General features: G+C 46.3%; 1 protein-coding gene across 4 annotated transcripts in view; it reads left to right on the top strand.

Moving 5' to 3' along the window:
* The window catches only part of KCTD1 (potassium channel tetramerization domain containing 1), a 183,932-nt gene that overhangs the window by 169,041 nt on the left and 1,212 nt on the right, over window positions 1-13,679 (top strand). For all 4 annotated transcript variants that reach the window (XM_072829105.1, XM_072829102.1, XM_072829101.1 and 1 more), the window contains one exon: window positions 9,222-9,527. In XM_072829105.1, coding sequence (XP_072685206.1) covers window positions 9,222-9,527 — 306 coding nt within the window. The remainder of the gene's footprint in view (window positions 1-9,221; window positions 9,528-13,679) is intronic.

Genomic DNA, 13,679 nt, shown 5'->3' with positions numbered 1-13,679 from the left:
TTATCTATCCCTGCCTTAAGTTTAAAAATGTATTAGTTATTTCTAATAACCTTTATGCACATTATACAAAATTTGAAAACATAAACAGGCAAAAAAAGTTTAAACCCCATGTTCCCACCCCTCGGAGATTGCCAAGTGAAAAACCTTAGCACACGCATGGCCTTCTGGATCTTTTCCTATCCTTATTTCAGACAATAATCTCTACCTTCCTATTTCAATAAAATCTAATTTTCTCTAACACTGGAACCATATTCACATTTCCCAGGCTGACCCCAAAATGTCCTTTGCAGATGTCTTTTCCAGGATGGTATCTGCTATAAGAGAACATATTGAATCCAGTTATGTTCCTTCCTTTTATTACCTAGCATAGTCTGTCACTTTTCATATGGTGCCGACTTGCTGAAGAAACTGGGCCAGGTGCCCCGCAGAATGCCCCCCTTCTGGATTTGTCTGGCTGCCTTGTCCTGTGTAGTTTAGTTCACTACTCTAGCCTCTGATTGCCTGTAAACTGCAAGTCATGTCTGAAGGCCCGACAGGTTTAGATTAAACATTTTGGTGAGAATACATCTCTAGTGATATTGTGCACTTCATATTGCATCATGTTAGTAATCATATGTGCTCGAATGCTAGCACATTCGTTAATGATGCTAGGACTGACCATCAATCAGGGTGACTTCTGTGTCCCTTAGGTTGCAATAAGAATGACCCCGGTCAAGCTTAGAGTTTCTCATCTTGCACTATTAACCTTTTGATCCAAATAAATTATCTGTGGCAGGGCTATCCTGTGCATCATAGGATGTTGTGCAGTATCCCTGGCTTCCACGCACTGCAAGCCAGTAGCACCAACCCCCTCTCTCGTTTATGACAACCCAGAATGTCTCCAGACTTTGCTAAACGTCATCTAAGGTCAAAATCAGCCCTAGTTGAAAACCAGAAAGAGAGGAAGGAAGTTTTTATGGGAAGGATACTAGCTTATCTCATAGAATTAGCAGGAGCATTCTCTCAGAGGTGGAAATACCAGGGCAATTCTGAGGACCTCAGTCATGGGAATTTGGGGCTTTCAGGAGTGAGGCCCATGGCTCTGCTCCAACAATGCCCTGGGTTTCCTTTCCCTTCCTTGGTTGAACAGAGATCATCTAATTGGCTCAAGTGGCTCCCGTGCTTATGCTTTAGCCAATCAGCTGTGGCAAGCAGACATGGCTTATAGGCACTCACTCCAGAGAAGACAGAGTGGTGAGCCGGGTAGACCCCCAAGAAATCTCTTCTCTGGGACCCAGGAGAGTGGCCACTTAGGGTGGCTGCTCCAGTCATAGTCTCTGCTGCTGCCTCCTAGTATTTGCGTCTCTGGTGCAGAGATTATTACTCCCAGTACCCCTGCCCAGGGCCACTTCTCTCCCTCTCCCAAAGACACTCCCTTAGAGGCAAGGCTAGCCATAGCAACCAAAGAGGACTGGGAGGCAGGCGGAACAGCCAGCCAGCAGTCTGGGCACCATCTCAGATAGCATCTCTAGCCCCTGCCCATGCCCCACTCTACACATGGGGCCCAACTCCTACAGTTAGTATTCAGGGGACTTGCCAAGGCAGGGTGTGGCTTCAGAATGCAGAGTGATCTGCTCCCCAACGCTGCCACAAATACCCCGTCATTATCACCTTACCTTTCTCTAGGAGATTTGGAGGCAATGGGGGACGGAGACCGTGGTCAGGTAGAGAAGGGACACCTTGCCGCTGCTTCTGGTTCCTTCACTAGCCATCAGGATAAATCTTGGCTGGATATCCTCCCCCCAGAAAAACAAGAATAGTCAGGAGAAGCAGGCAGTTGGTGCTGCTGGAGGGGAAGGAGGCCTCCTGGCCAGAAGTTTCACATGGTGGCAGAGGAAAAGGAGTAAGTGGGCCAGTCTTTCTGGGCTTTGAAGAAAAGAAAGGAGGTTAGGGGGTGGGAGGGATGAATGGCAAGAACAAAGAGGAGTTTAGGGCAGTGCAACTACCCTGTATGGTATGGTAACGGGTGGGTCCATGTCCGTTGTACATTTGCCCAAACCCAAAGAACGCACAAGGGCAAAAGTGAATTCCAGTATAAATCATGGGCTTTGGGTGATTGTGTAGGTTCAGCAGCTGTAACAAATGCACCACTATGGTGGGAGATGTTGATAATGAGGAGACTGTGCAGGGTATGGGAAATATCTGTACTCTCCCCTCTATTATTCATTTATTTATTTATAGATTTTATTTTGTTTATTTTTAAAGAGAAAGCAATTGGGTGGGGTGCAGGGGAAGAGCCCCACTGAGCATGGAACTCCAAGCAGAGCTCCATTTCATGACCCCGAGATCACAACCTGAGCGGAAACCAAGAGTCAGAAGCTTAACTGACTGAGCCACCCAGGAGTCCCTTTCCCCTCAATTTTAACTATGAACCTAAAACTGCTATAAAAATATCAAGTCCTCTTAAAGAAAAAAGTATGGCAGAGCCAGGGAAATTAAGAATTTTAGACACTCCAGACCTGAAATACTGGAAAAACTATGGTGACCCACCTCACACCAAAAAAAAAAAAAAAAAAAAAAAAAAAGAAGAAGAAGAAGAAGAAGAAGAAAGCAAAGAAACAAACAAAAAATCTGAAAAAATTTAAAATGAAAGGAAGTTAAATCCTGCAGAGATGGTTTTTCTTTTTTCAAGACTACTACCTGGAGTCTATTTTTGAAATATAAACTATAAAGTTCTTTATTTTCCTCGTTTTCTCAGTGCCCCTGCCTTCTGGGTCCCCTGATGTACATACCCTGCCTTCTGGAGAGCTAAGTACTGCTTGGGAACTCCTGGGATGACCTGGATGCATTCCCCAGAGAAAATCCCTCTTTGTCCCCATGGTACAAAGTCTAGCACGGCATCTGGCACATGAATGGATTTTAAAATGAACAAGTGACTGAGTTGCCTTTTAAATGCAAGGATGTGCCAACTACTGTGTAAAACTTCAAGGCCATTAGAAGTTAAATAAACCTCTGAACTATTCGGTGAAACCAGTAAATGTGTGTGGCAGGCTGAATAATGACCCCCAAGGGGGTCCACATTCTAATCCCCAGAATATATTACTTTATGTGGCAAAAGGGATTTTGCAGATGTGATTAAGAGTCTTGAAATGGGGAGATTATCCTGGATAATCCAGGTGGGCCAGTGGAATCACAAAGGTCCTTATAAGTGAAAGAGAGAAGGAGGAGGGTCAGGGTCAGAGTCAGAGAAGATGTGATCAAGGAAGTATTGTGATTGTTGGCCACAAGCCAAGGAATGCAGGCAGCCTCTGGATGCTGAGAAGGGCAAGGAAAGCCATTGTCCCCTACAGGCTTCTGAAGGAAGGCAGTCCCGCGGGGAGCTTGATGCTAGCTAGCCCTAAGACCCACCTCAGACTTCTGACCTCCAGAACTACAAGAGTGACTCTGTGTTGTTTTAAGGCAACCGAATATGTGGTAATTTCTTACAGCAGCGATTGGAAACCAATACACGGTCTATATCCCTTTTCTTCTTCTAGGGAGATGTTTTCTGATTTCCAGATATTTAATCAAGAAGTAAGCTTTTGAAACATGGTCAATTTGCATTTTGGAGTTTACCCATATTTTCCTTCTTGTTCCATGTACCTATCTCTGGGGTCTTAGCAAAGCTCAATGTATTTGTCTATAAAATGGGATCTTGATATTTCTATGCCTCAAAAAAACCACTGTAAATCTCCCCCAAAAATTATTTTAAAAATATGTATTCTAGGATTTTAAAATTATTTAAACATGATAATAGGTCTAAATAATCTGTTTTCCTTTATCTGGATATGATAAGCAAGCTAAGCAAGAAATATGAATGATGCTTTCTTAATTGGAGAAGATAAAACTGGCACAGAAGCTAGGGCAGAGGAATGACGGTGTCTAGTATATTCTGGAATTGCTTTGCCGAAAGCAAATGTGGATGCTTTGGGTTCATTTCCCTCAAAAGAAAATCTGGGGCCAGGGGCACCAGGATGGTTCAGTCGGTTGAGTGTCTGACTCTTGGTTTCGGCTCAGGTCATGATCTCAGGGTCCTGAGATCGAACCCTGTGTGAGGCTCCACACTCAGCTCAGAGTCTGCTTGAGAGATTTTCTCTCCCCTTCTCCCTCTGCCTCTGATCCCTTCCTCCCCCTACTCATGCTCTCTTACCCTCTCTCAAATAAGCAAATAAAATCAGAAAGAAAAAAGAAAAGAAAAAAAAGAAAGAAAGAAAAAGAAAGAAAGAAAAAAAAAAACATCTAGAGCCAAACCTTCTGCTGCTGCCCCATAAAGTTCTGCTGATTTCTGCCTCATACCTTGGGGATAAGAGACTGAGTTGTCTAGAGGTTGTAAAAGCCAAAGAAAGGAACAGTGGGTGTTGCCAGATAGGAACCAGAGTGTAAGGAAAGAAGATTTCAAAAGATTCAGAGAGTAGAAGGAGACAAGCACAAGGTCAGAGAGTTCTAAAGAGAAACTTGATAAACTCTAAAATATATGGGATTTAGGCAATAAAATTAACTGATGCTGATTGAGGAAGGGAAGGAGGACGAGGTTCCTAAGGAAGGCAGCCGGGGGCACTGGTTCTCTGACAAGCTAAGACTGGAAGCGTGTGTTAGGAAGTAGAGAAAGATGAATATAAAGGAACCTGCCAAGAAAACCAATGGCCAGTGTGAGCTTAACCATGCAGAAAATGGTAACACCAACAAGAAGGGCCTTTTTAATTCTTGAGCTGGCAGATGCTGGGAGGTAAGTCGGCCTCGAGGGGGCGATGGCCAAGTGGAGCCTGGGTGCTCGGCTACCCCCCAGCGTCTGCTGCCCCCACGCAGACAGCACTGTGCCCGGACACCAGGAGGAATGACATAGTAAAGGAAGAGATGGAGCCAGATGGTCGAGTAGAGATGGGCAAGAGGACCTGGTGGCCTGAGGTAGCTCAAAGCTAGGCCCCTGAGATACATCCCAGGGCATACGATGACCTTCAGGGGACCCCTTTAACCTACACATTAAAAACCACTGGCAGGATCCTGGAGCAATCACTGAGCAGGCCACAAGTCTGATAAGGGCCAGTGTTTCCCTATTTTTCCAAGAGCAGGGAGTGATGAACATGAGCAGCACCATACAGGGAGGCTCTCTGTCAGTCCATGGCCAGACCTCAGGGTGGATTACCCATGTGGCTTGTGAACTCAGAGGGAAAAAAAAAGTGTTGAGAATTTAGAGTCAGCATAGAGGATTTGTAGCTCTGTCCTGCCAGCCTTATTACCTTCAGGTTATGGTGGACAAACTGGTGGATCAGGATATTGCCCTGGATGTAGGCTCAGAATATCGCGCCCGGTAGTGACTTTTTTTCTTTTTTTTTTTTTTTTTAAGATTTTATTTATTTATTCATGAGAGACACAGAGAGAGAGAGAAGCAGAGGCATAGGCAGAGGGAGAAGCAGACTCCTCGCAGGGAGACAGACACTGGACTCAATCCCAGATCCCAGGATCATGCCCTGAGCCAAAGGCAGGTGCTCAACCATTGAGCCACCCAGGCGTCCCCTGGTAGTGACTTTAATGTGATTTATTCCTCTTATTTTATAGATAAGGAGACTGGAAAACAATTAAGGAGAATCTCTGGGCAGTAGGGAGACTTGGGTCCCTCCCACATGTCCAGCCTTCCCATTGGAGGCCCCTCCAAACACACGGTATTTCAACCAGACACCCAGCAAATGCTGCAACTGTGGACTGGTTGATCTCAGAATTATAGACTTTATAACTGTTCAAATAGCCAGAATCCAGAACCTTAATTTATTACCTGAGCCATCAGCCTGAACCAAGGCCTGCATGTAGCCCTGTCCTGTCATTACATTTAAGAAATGATTCACATGCAGAAACAGAACATCCGGTTCAAAATGACAAAAAAAATGAGAGAGCAGAGCACTGGGCGAAAGAATCCACATTTTCTCAGTATATTGGAATGAATTCAGAACCCACAGTAGGCAATTTGAAGAAGGATAAATAGTGGAGATTTAAAATTGTTCACAAATGCTGTAAGAGGAGGACCTAGCTCGAGAGCAGCTCTTGGGAAAGGTGTAGAGACTCCACTGGAAGCAAAATGTAAACTGGCTGGGTAATAGGACAGACAAGAAAGTTAATACAGCCTTACGCTGGGAGGTACGCAGAATAACGGCCCCCCAAAGATGTCCACATCATGATTTCTGGAAGCCCAGGAATATGTCACCTTACATGGCAGAAAGGACTTTGCAGGTGTGATAAGTTAAGGGTCTTGCTATGGGGAGATCATTGTGAGTCATCCAGGTGGGTCCAGTGTACTCACAAGGGTCCGTCCAAGTGAAAGGAGGAGGCAGGAGGATGTGACTCCTCAGAGTCAGAGAAGATATGACCTTAGTGGAGGCGAGAGTGATATGGGACCACAGGCTGAGGAATGCAGGCTGCTTCTGCAAGCTGAAAAAAGGCAAGGGCCTGGATACTCCTCTGGAGTTTCCAGAAGAAACACCACCTTAATGATCCATTTTAGGCTTCCAGCTTCCAAAACTGTAAGAGAATAAATGTGTGTGGTTTTAAGCCACGCAGTGTGTGGTAAGCGTTGCAGCAGCCATCGGAGATGAATGCAGGCTGCTTTAAGAGTGGTTAGAATGTCCGGCCAAGCGAAGGTTTTACAGCACACTCATTAGGTCACCTCTGAAATGTTAGGTTCACTTCCGGTTTGGGTTTTAGAAGTATGTTGACAAAGTCAAGCACGTAGCAGATGTTGAAGGACCTCTAAGTCATAACAAATGAGAAAGACCTGAAAAGATTGGGTATTTTCAGCCTGAATGGTAGTAAGACATAACCATTGTCTTCAAATGTAAGAAAGGTTCATGTGTCACAGAAAGTTCAGGATCACTGTAGCCTCAGATAGCAGAATCTGAATAAGTTGGAACTACAGGGAAAATCAGGTCACTCTAACCAAGAAGTGTACAGAAGTTTAACCAGAGCGTCCAACAAAGTCGATGCTGTGGCCTGTTAGTAGTAAGCTTCCCGCCACTGGAAGCATCTAATCAGAGGCTAACGGTCACTATTCAGCAGTGTTTGAAAGAATTCCTCCATAAGGGCCAAGGTTGGTCAATAAGACTGCTCTAGGCAGCCTCAGATTTGAAGACTGGATGACACATTTGCCCCGGAGTCCAGATTCTTCCTTGTGCTAAAATTTTTCATTCTCAGAGGAAAATAAAAAGCAGTAGCAGAAGCTCTCACTTCTATTGCTTGTGTGACTGTCGGTGCTGTTTTTAAATCTCCTTGAGAGCTGTCATCTTGACAAGTAAGTACAGGACTGAGGTCGCTAACTCACAGCTGATGTACTTCAGAGACAGCTCGGTCCCCACACAGGGGTCCCAGGTACCCGGGAGGAACCCCCAGTCTCCCCACGCCTGCCCTGCAGCCGGCCGAGGGGGCCTCGGTTCTGTCTCTGTCCTGTCTTCAGAGTGGCCACTCCTCAGCTTCGTTCTCACCTCCTCAAAGCCAACCGTACGTCCTGCAGGTCGGGAGGTGAAGCAGGTGCCAGTCCGTGCTCCTCTCCAGCGGGGAACCCAGACTCCTGTAGGACTGGGGTTGCCGGGAGAAGGCAGGATGCAGAAGCGGTCCGGGCACTGAGTGGCTGGGACAGCACCTTCACCTGGCCCGGATGTCTCGACACAGAAAGTGGAAGATGCAGCTGGGGGCCCACTGCACTGTCTTACCCCACCTCTCCACATTTTTCTCTGGAGGCCCCAAATAATGCTGCTGCTGCTGCTGCCTTTGTTGCTTAATTTGCAAGAAAAAGAGCAAAGTGCCACCTAAAACCGGTTTTCCTGTGGTCATCCTCTCCACGTGCCACCCCATCCAGATGGCAGGGGCCTCCGTCCGGCAACACTCGGGCCCTGGGCTCCCGGTGTCGGCCCTGCTGCAGGCACCAGGCTACAGGCATCACCTGCCAGCTCCAGCCCCGGGAAGGTTGGCAGACACGCCCGTGTCAGCTCATTAAAATGTTCTCAGTCAACAAGCTGGGACAAGTGTCCACTTGCCTCACACCCAGAGATGATTGTGGTCATAGCTACGTGTAGGCATAATATTGACCCGCTTGCTAATATCATTCCTACCTCGCTGCCTCCTCCTCCACCTCCTTAGTCCTCCCATTCAGTGACTTGTATGTGTGTTTTATTTATTTTTCTTTAAAGATTTTGCATATTTATTTGAGAGATAGAGAGAGAGCACAAGCAGGGGGAGTGGAGGAGCAGGGGGAGAGGGAGAAGCAGGCTCACCACTGAGCAGTGAGCCCTACATGGGGCTTGATCCTGGGACCCTGGGATCATGACCTGAGCCAAAGGCAGCTGCTTAACTGACTGAGCCACCCAGGCGCCCCTTGTGTGTGTGTTTTAATACCTGCTTGCTAGATTTCTGCTTTAATTCAGTAGATTTTTTTTTTTTAAGGCAAAAGAAAAAGAAACCATGCTCATAGAATGGGTGGCTGTGCTTTCAGAAAGGGATGGGTTTCGTTTCTGCACGTCTGTCCTGCAGGGATCATGGGCTAGTTGGCCTCCCTCACTTTAGGATGGCAGCGCAGAGAGCAGCTGAGGGCTGTGCACCCACCGCCCCCAGACCAGCACAGATCGGCACCCACACTTCGGTAAAAGCAGCACTCGGCCTGCAGGTGCCCACCCGCCACCATCTCCAGCCCCGCTCCCACCTCCAGAGGCCCCCTGCCTCCCACAGGAGTCCTCAGCTTCCATGAAGGTGAAGGGGAGCGGGGGCCTCCTGTGAATAGGGCACCTGCGCCTCCCTCACAGCATCCCATGCCTGGCTCCACAGGGAGAATGTAAAGAGGATTCTCATCCCACAGATTTTAAATACCCAGGCACTCTTCTGCTGAAAGAGCAAAGTCATGGGTTCGGCCCTTCTCATCTCAGTTATCTCATCTGCACAATGGGAATAATAATGGTTCCAAGTTCAGGGGCGGTTGTGGGGGTTATAGGACTTGATTTATGGGGAGCATTTAGAATAGGGCCAACCTGGCCCTTAATACCCTTAAGCTCCTTTTATCATGGCTGAATGAATGCATGCACCAATGTGCTGTGCGTGAAACATTTACACACAAATTTGATTATTGAAGTAACAGAGGTGGGGGAAAAAATCACCCCCTTACCTGTGAGCATTTTCAGTGCTTCGTGTTTGTGTTTTGCACTGTGAAATACCTTTTGTTTCCCCCTCAGGACTACACTTTGTTATATGAAGAGGCAAAATATTTTCAGCTTCAGCCCATGTTGTTGGAGATGGAAAGATGGAAGCAGGACAGAGAAACTGGTCGCTTTTCAAGGCCCTGTGAGTGCCTAGTGGTGCGTGTCGCCCCAGACCTCGGAGAAAGGATCACGCTCAGCGGTGACAAATCCTTGATAGAAGAGGTGTTTCCAGAGATCGGCGACGTGATGTGTAACTCTGTCAACGCAGGCTGGAATCACGACTCAACGCACGTCATTAGGTTTCCACTGAATGGCTACTGTCACCTCAATTCGGTCCAGGTATAGCCTTGTCATACACTGTGTGGCGTCAAATGTCGCTCTTAATGCTGTTACTTAACCTTGCCTCCACATAGCGCCTTTCCTCCGGAGAGCTGGGAAACTCTCACGTGGCATCACCTCTGTTGGGTAGGTAACTGTGTGCACCTGCTACGCACTCATTCAATCCACAGGTGTCTGTTAAACATCTACTATGTGCCCAATGCTGGTATGAGCACTGGAGATCTAGAAGATGAAGAAAGAAACGATAGCTCTATTTTCACGGAATTTACCTTCTGAGGAAGGATGGGACGGGGGAGAGCGGCACAGGGGGGCGGTGGGTGAATGCAGCAAACAGTAATCAACAGAAATGTTGGTCAGGTAGCAAGAAGAGGATGGAGTCTCCCAGGCAGAGGGACCAGCAAGGTGTGACAACTCTGAGGTAGGAGTCTGCTTGGCATGTTGAGGAGTTATCAGGAGAGCCCATGTGGCTTGAAGAAAGTGAGTAAGGCGTAGTGCGTGCTGAGACACGAAGCCAGCAGGTGGCCAGGGACAGATCGTGGTTTGCCTCTTGGGCGGTGGTAAGCACGCTGGGATTTTTTGTTTCAGTTTCTTGTGGTTTTGAATTATTTGCTTGTGTGAGTAAAATGGAAAGCCATTTGCGGATTTCGAGCAAAAGTGTGGCATGATGTAACTCACATTCGAAAATGAAGATTCTAGCAGTAAATGGAAAACGGCAAGCAACCAGTTAGCAACCTTTGAGAAGGGTCCGATCCTGAGTATCTTGAGTGTAGTAGAGCTAACAAGGTTTCTGACAATGGCTGCAGGTTCTAGGAGGCCAAGGGTGACTAAGATTGTTGACAGAGGAACTGGGTGAATGGAATTGCTATTTTCTGAGACAGAGAAATCTATGGGAGAAGGAGACTTAGGCATAGAATTCAGAAGTTTGGATGACACGTGAGGTGATGTGTCCCTTAGATGCTAGTGGGTATGCTCACCATCTTAACTAATGCATGGCAGCCCTGGGCCAAGTGTTGTACGTGCCTTGTCTTCTTAGAACAGGTAAGTACTGAGTCCTCTGTCTTGCTGAGGAGAAAGTAGAGGTATACCTGGGTCTTGGCTCCAGGTCTATGTGACTCAAAATGATTTGAAGTCAGTGGAATAAGGGCTTGGGGTTTCCCCCTATTCCTCTTCTTAATTGGGATGGGGCCATGATTTTGTTCAGAATAGACCCAATGAAACCTCTCCCACAGCTCAAAGACTAGAAGTGCCCACTCTACCATTCTGCCCCCTGAAGATTGTTCCACAACTATTTATAATTTTTAAAATTTATAAACAGATGTCTGAGAACAGAACGGCAGGAGACACTGGCAGAAGCAGTGTCGCAGGAGCGCAGGAGAGAGAGCCAGGTGCTCTTAGGCAGTGTGGCAGCCGTTATGTTGGATGGGGCCAGAGGTGCACCCCGCACCACCCTGTGTTCCTGAGCAGGGTCCCCGCTATTTATCACAGCCTCTAAAGCTCTGAAAGCCTTTCACGTCCCCCACACACAACCTGCCCCAGCTTCCCTCCAGATGGAGGGAGGGGCAGCACCCATCAGAGCCATGACAGCATTGCTTCCCTAGGGCCCCATCTCTCACACAGAAGCCCAGCCCCACCACTCAGGCCACTGAATAAATTCACATGCCTGACAAGTTTCCCAGTTATTCAAGTCTCATCAGATGTGGACATTTTCATCTGGATTAAGATCATCAGTGACACAGCCTGATGTGACCATGACACAGTCAATGACTCTAGCTTCCTGCTCCACCAACCAAGAAAATAGGCACTTGTCTTCTAGGCTTTTAGGATAAGATGCACAAGAACTGATACTCCCATCCACCCCCAGAAAGATTTTAATATTCTCAAGTGATCACTAATTTTAAGGAATTTTACTATTTACAAATTTATGTTTAAAAAGAAATGGCCAGGGGTGCCTGGGTGGCTCAGTCGGTTAAGCATCTGCCTTCAGTGTAGGTCATGATCCCGAGGTTCCTGGGATCCAGCCCTACATCAGGCTCCCTGCTCCTCGGACAGCCTGCTTCTTCCTCTCCCTCTGGCTGCCACTCCCCCTGCTTGGGCTCTCTCCCTCCCTCTGTCAAGTAAATAAATAAAATCTTTAAAAAAATAAAAATAAATGGCCAAGGAGTGTGGCTATTTGCGTGACATGGAAATAAGCTTTGACCGCATCAAGGTAACATTGAATAATATGGAATAATGATAACATAATGATAACATCTGGAATAATGATATTAGCTCTATCAGATGCCTGGGTAGGAAGCTTCGGGATTTCCCTACTTAACAATTTAGCAACCTAACAACACTGCAAGACAAACAGTACCAGAGTTAGGTGCTTCATTGTTCACAGCTTCTTCTACCTCGGTAATTCCTGTCCTTATCAAGGCAAAGAATCCTTTTCAGTGCAGTGGTTTAGCCAAGCAAACTGGAGTTTTTCTTGCTGGCGGGCTACATCCCTGCCTTTGCTGGGGAAATCGTAGAGTGGGCTCTTGGGTCCTCACCTTTTTATTGACTTGCCACCAAAGTACATCTTGATTTTGAGCTCAGGGATTGTTTCCTTCATCCTGTCCCTTTGCTGACTGGTGTGCGTATGTATTGTGAATATAGCTACAGACACAGAGTGCTGCAGGGTACAATGTTCATTTTGTTCTCATAAGGACTTTTTTTTTTTTTTTAATTTGCCAGCATTCAAAGTTTGAGTTTTTAGAAAGCATCCTGTATTGTTTTCCAATCTCTAGTTAGCTCTTTCGCAAAATAGCAAATTATATTCCACATAGAAGTAGGCGACCAAATAATAATAATTTTTTAAAGATTTTACTTATTTATTCATGAGAGACACACAGAGAGAGAGGCAAACGTAGGTGGGGGAGAAGCAGGCTCCCTGTGGGGAGCCCGATGTGGGACTCGATCCTAGGACTCCAGGATCACGACCTGAGCCAAAGGCAGATGCTCAACCACTGAGCCACCCAGGCATCTCAAACTAATAATAATTTAAAGAGAAATAGTAAGAGCTCACTTTACAGTAAGTACATTTTGAAAGTTATTTAATACCATTTCACTTCATCCCCCTCAAGAAATTTTGAGCCAGACTTGTTTTTTTAAGTTATGATTGAGTTGTCTTGCCTTTAGAGTGGTATAGCAGTAATTTAATTTTACCCAGAAGCCTAGGGAACATTTGCAAGTCCAGTATCTGCTGGATTTCTAAGGAAATGGTGCTCTAGATAATTTTTCCCTATTTCTGCTTATCTAAGATTGAAGGAGTTGTTTCCGGGATTTAAGACTGTCAGACATGTAGGTGACTGACCCAAGTGTCTTTCTGGCGTCACGTATTTGATTTCAAAATTGAAGAGATTATGAGAAGTGATCATTAAGTGAGAAGTTTAGAATCTCTCTATTTTGGATGTGTTTTCCAACATATAACCACTGCATTTATTCTTGCCTCCCTGAATGCACACATTCATTAATGCACAGGCAATAAATCTATTTCAGATGCCATAAACTTGAAAACCTGTAGATAAACCTCTACTGTCTTCAGCAGCCCATTTGTTCTGCTATTGAAATGATATCCATCTTCCAAACCAAAATATATTAAGTTAGTACTGGCAGCTTTCAACAATGGGGAGTGAGTTGGGAATGAATCACTGGCTGAGTAAATTCAGATAAAATCACTGTCTGGCCATATCATTTATCATATCTCCTAGACGATATCTTAGTGATAAATGAGATTTGAAATGTGAATCCTCTCTTTTGGCAGAGAAGGTAGCGTTGCATGTTGCAAGAAACGTGGCATCTGAGGCCAAACGGACCTGAGTTGGAAACCCAGTTCTATCACTTACAGGCTGGGAGCCTCGGTTTTCCCATGTAGGAAATGGGCTGATCCCCCGCAATGCCGGGTGGTTGTAATCATTAAATGTATCAGTGCGTGCGAGGCAAGCATGGAAAGGCGCATCTGAGGTATTGGAAACGATGGTCCCTCCCTCCTGCCCTTCAGTCTTCGTAAAGGCTCTTCTTTTAAAAGTAGGAACTCGGGGCAGCCCCAGTGGCCCAGCGGTTTAGCGCTGCCTTCAGCCCAGGGCGAAGAGGCATGTCCGCCTCAGCTGGAGACCTGGGATCGAGTCCCAC

The sequence above is a fragment of the Canis lupus genome, chromosome 6 (genome assembly GCF_048164855.1).
Source record: "Canis lupus baileyi chromosome 6, mCanLup2.hap1, whole genome shotgun sequence".
NCBI classification, from domain to species: domain Eukaryota; kingdom Metazoa; phylum Chordata; class Mammalia; order Carnivora; family Canidae; genus Canis; species Canis lupus.
Note: the sequence above shows the minus strand (reverse complement) of the source record. Positions and strands in the feature narration are given on the sequence as shown.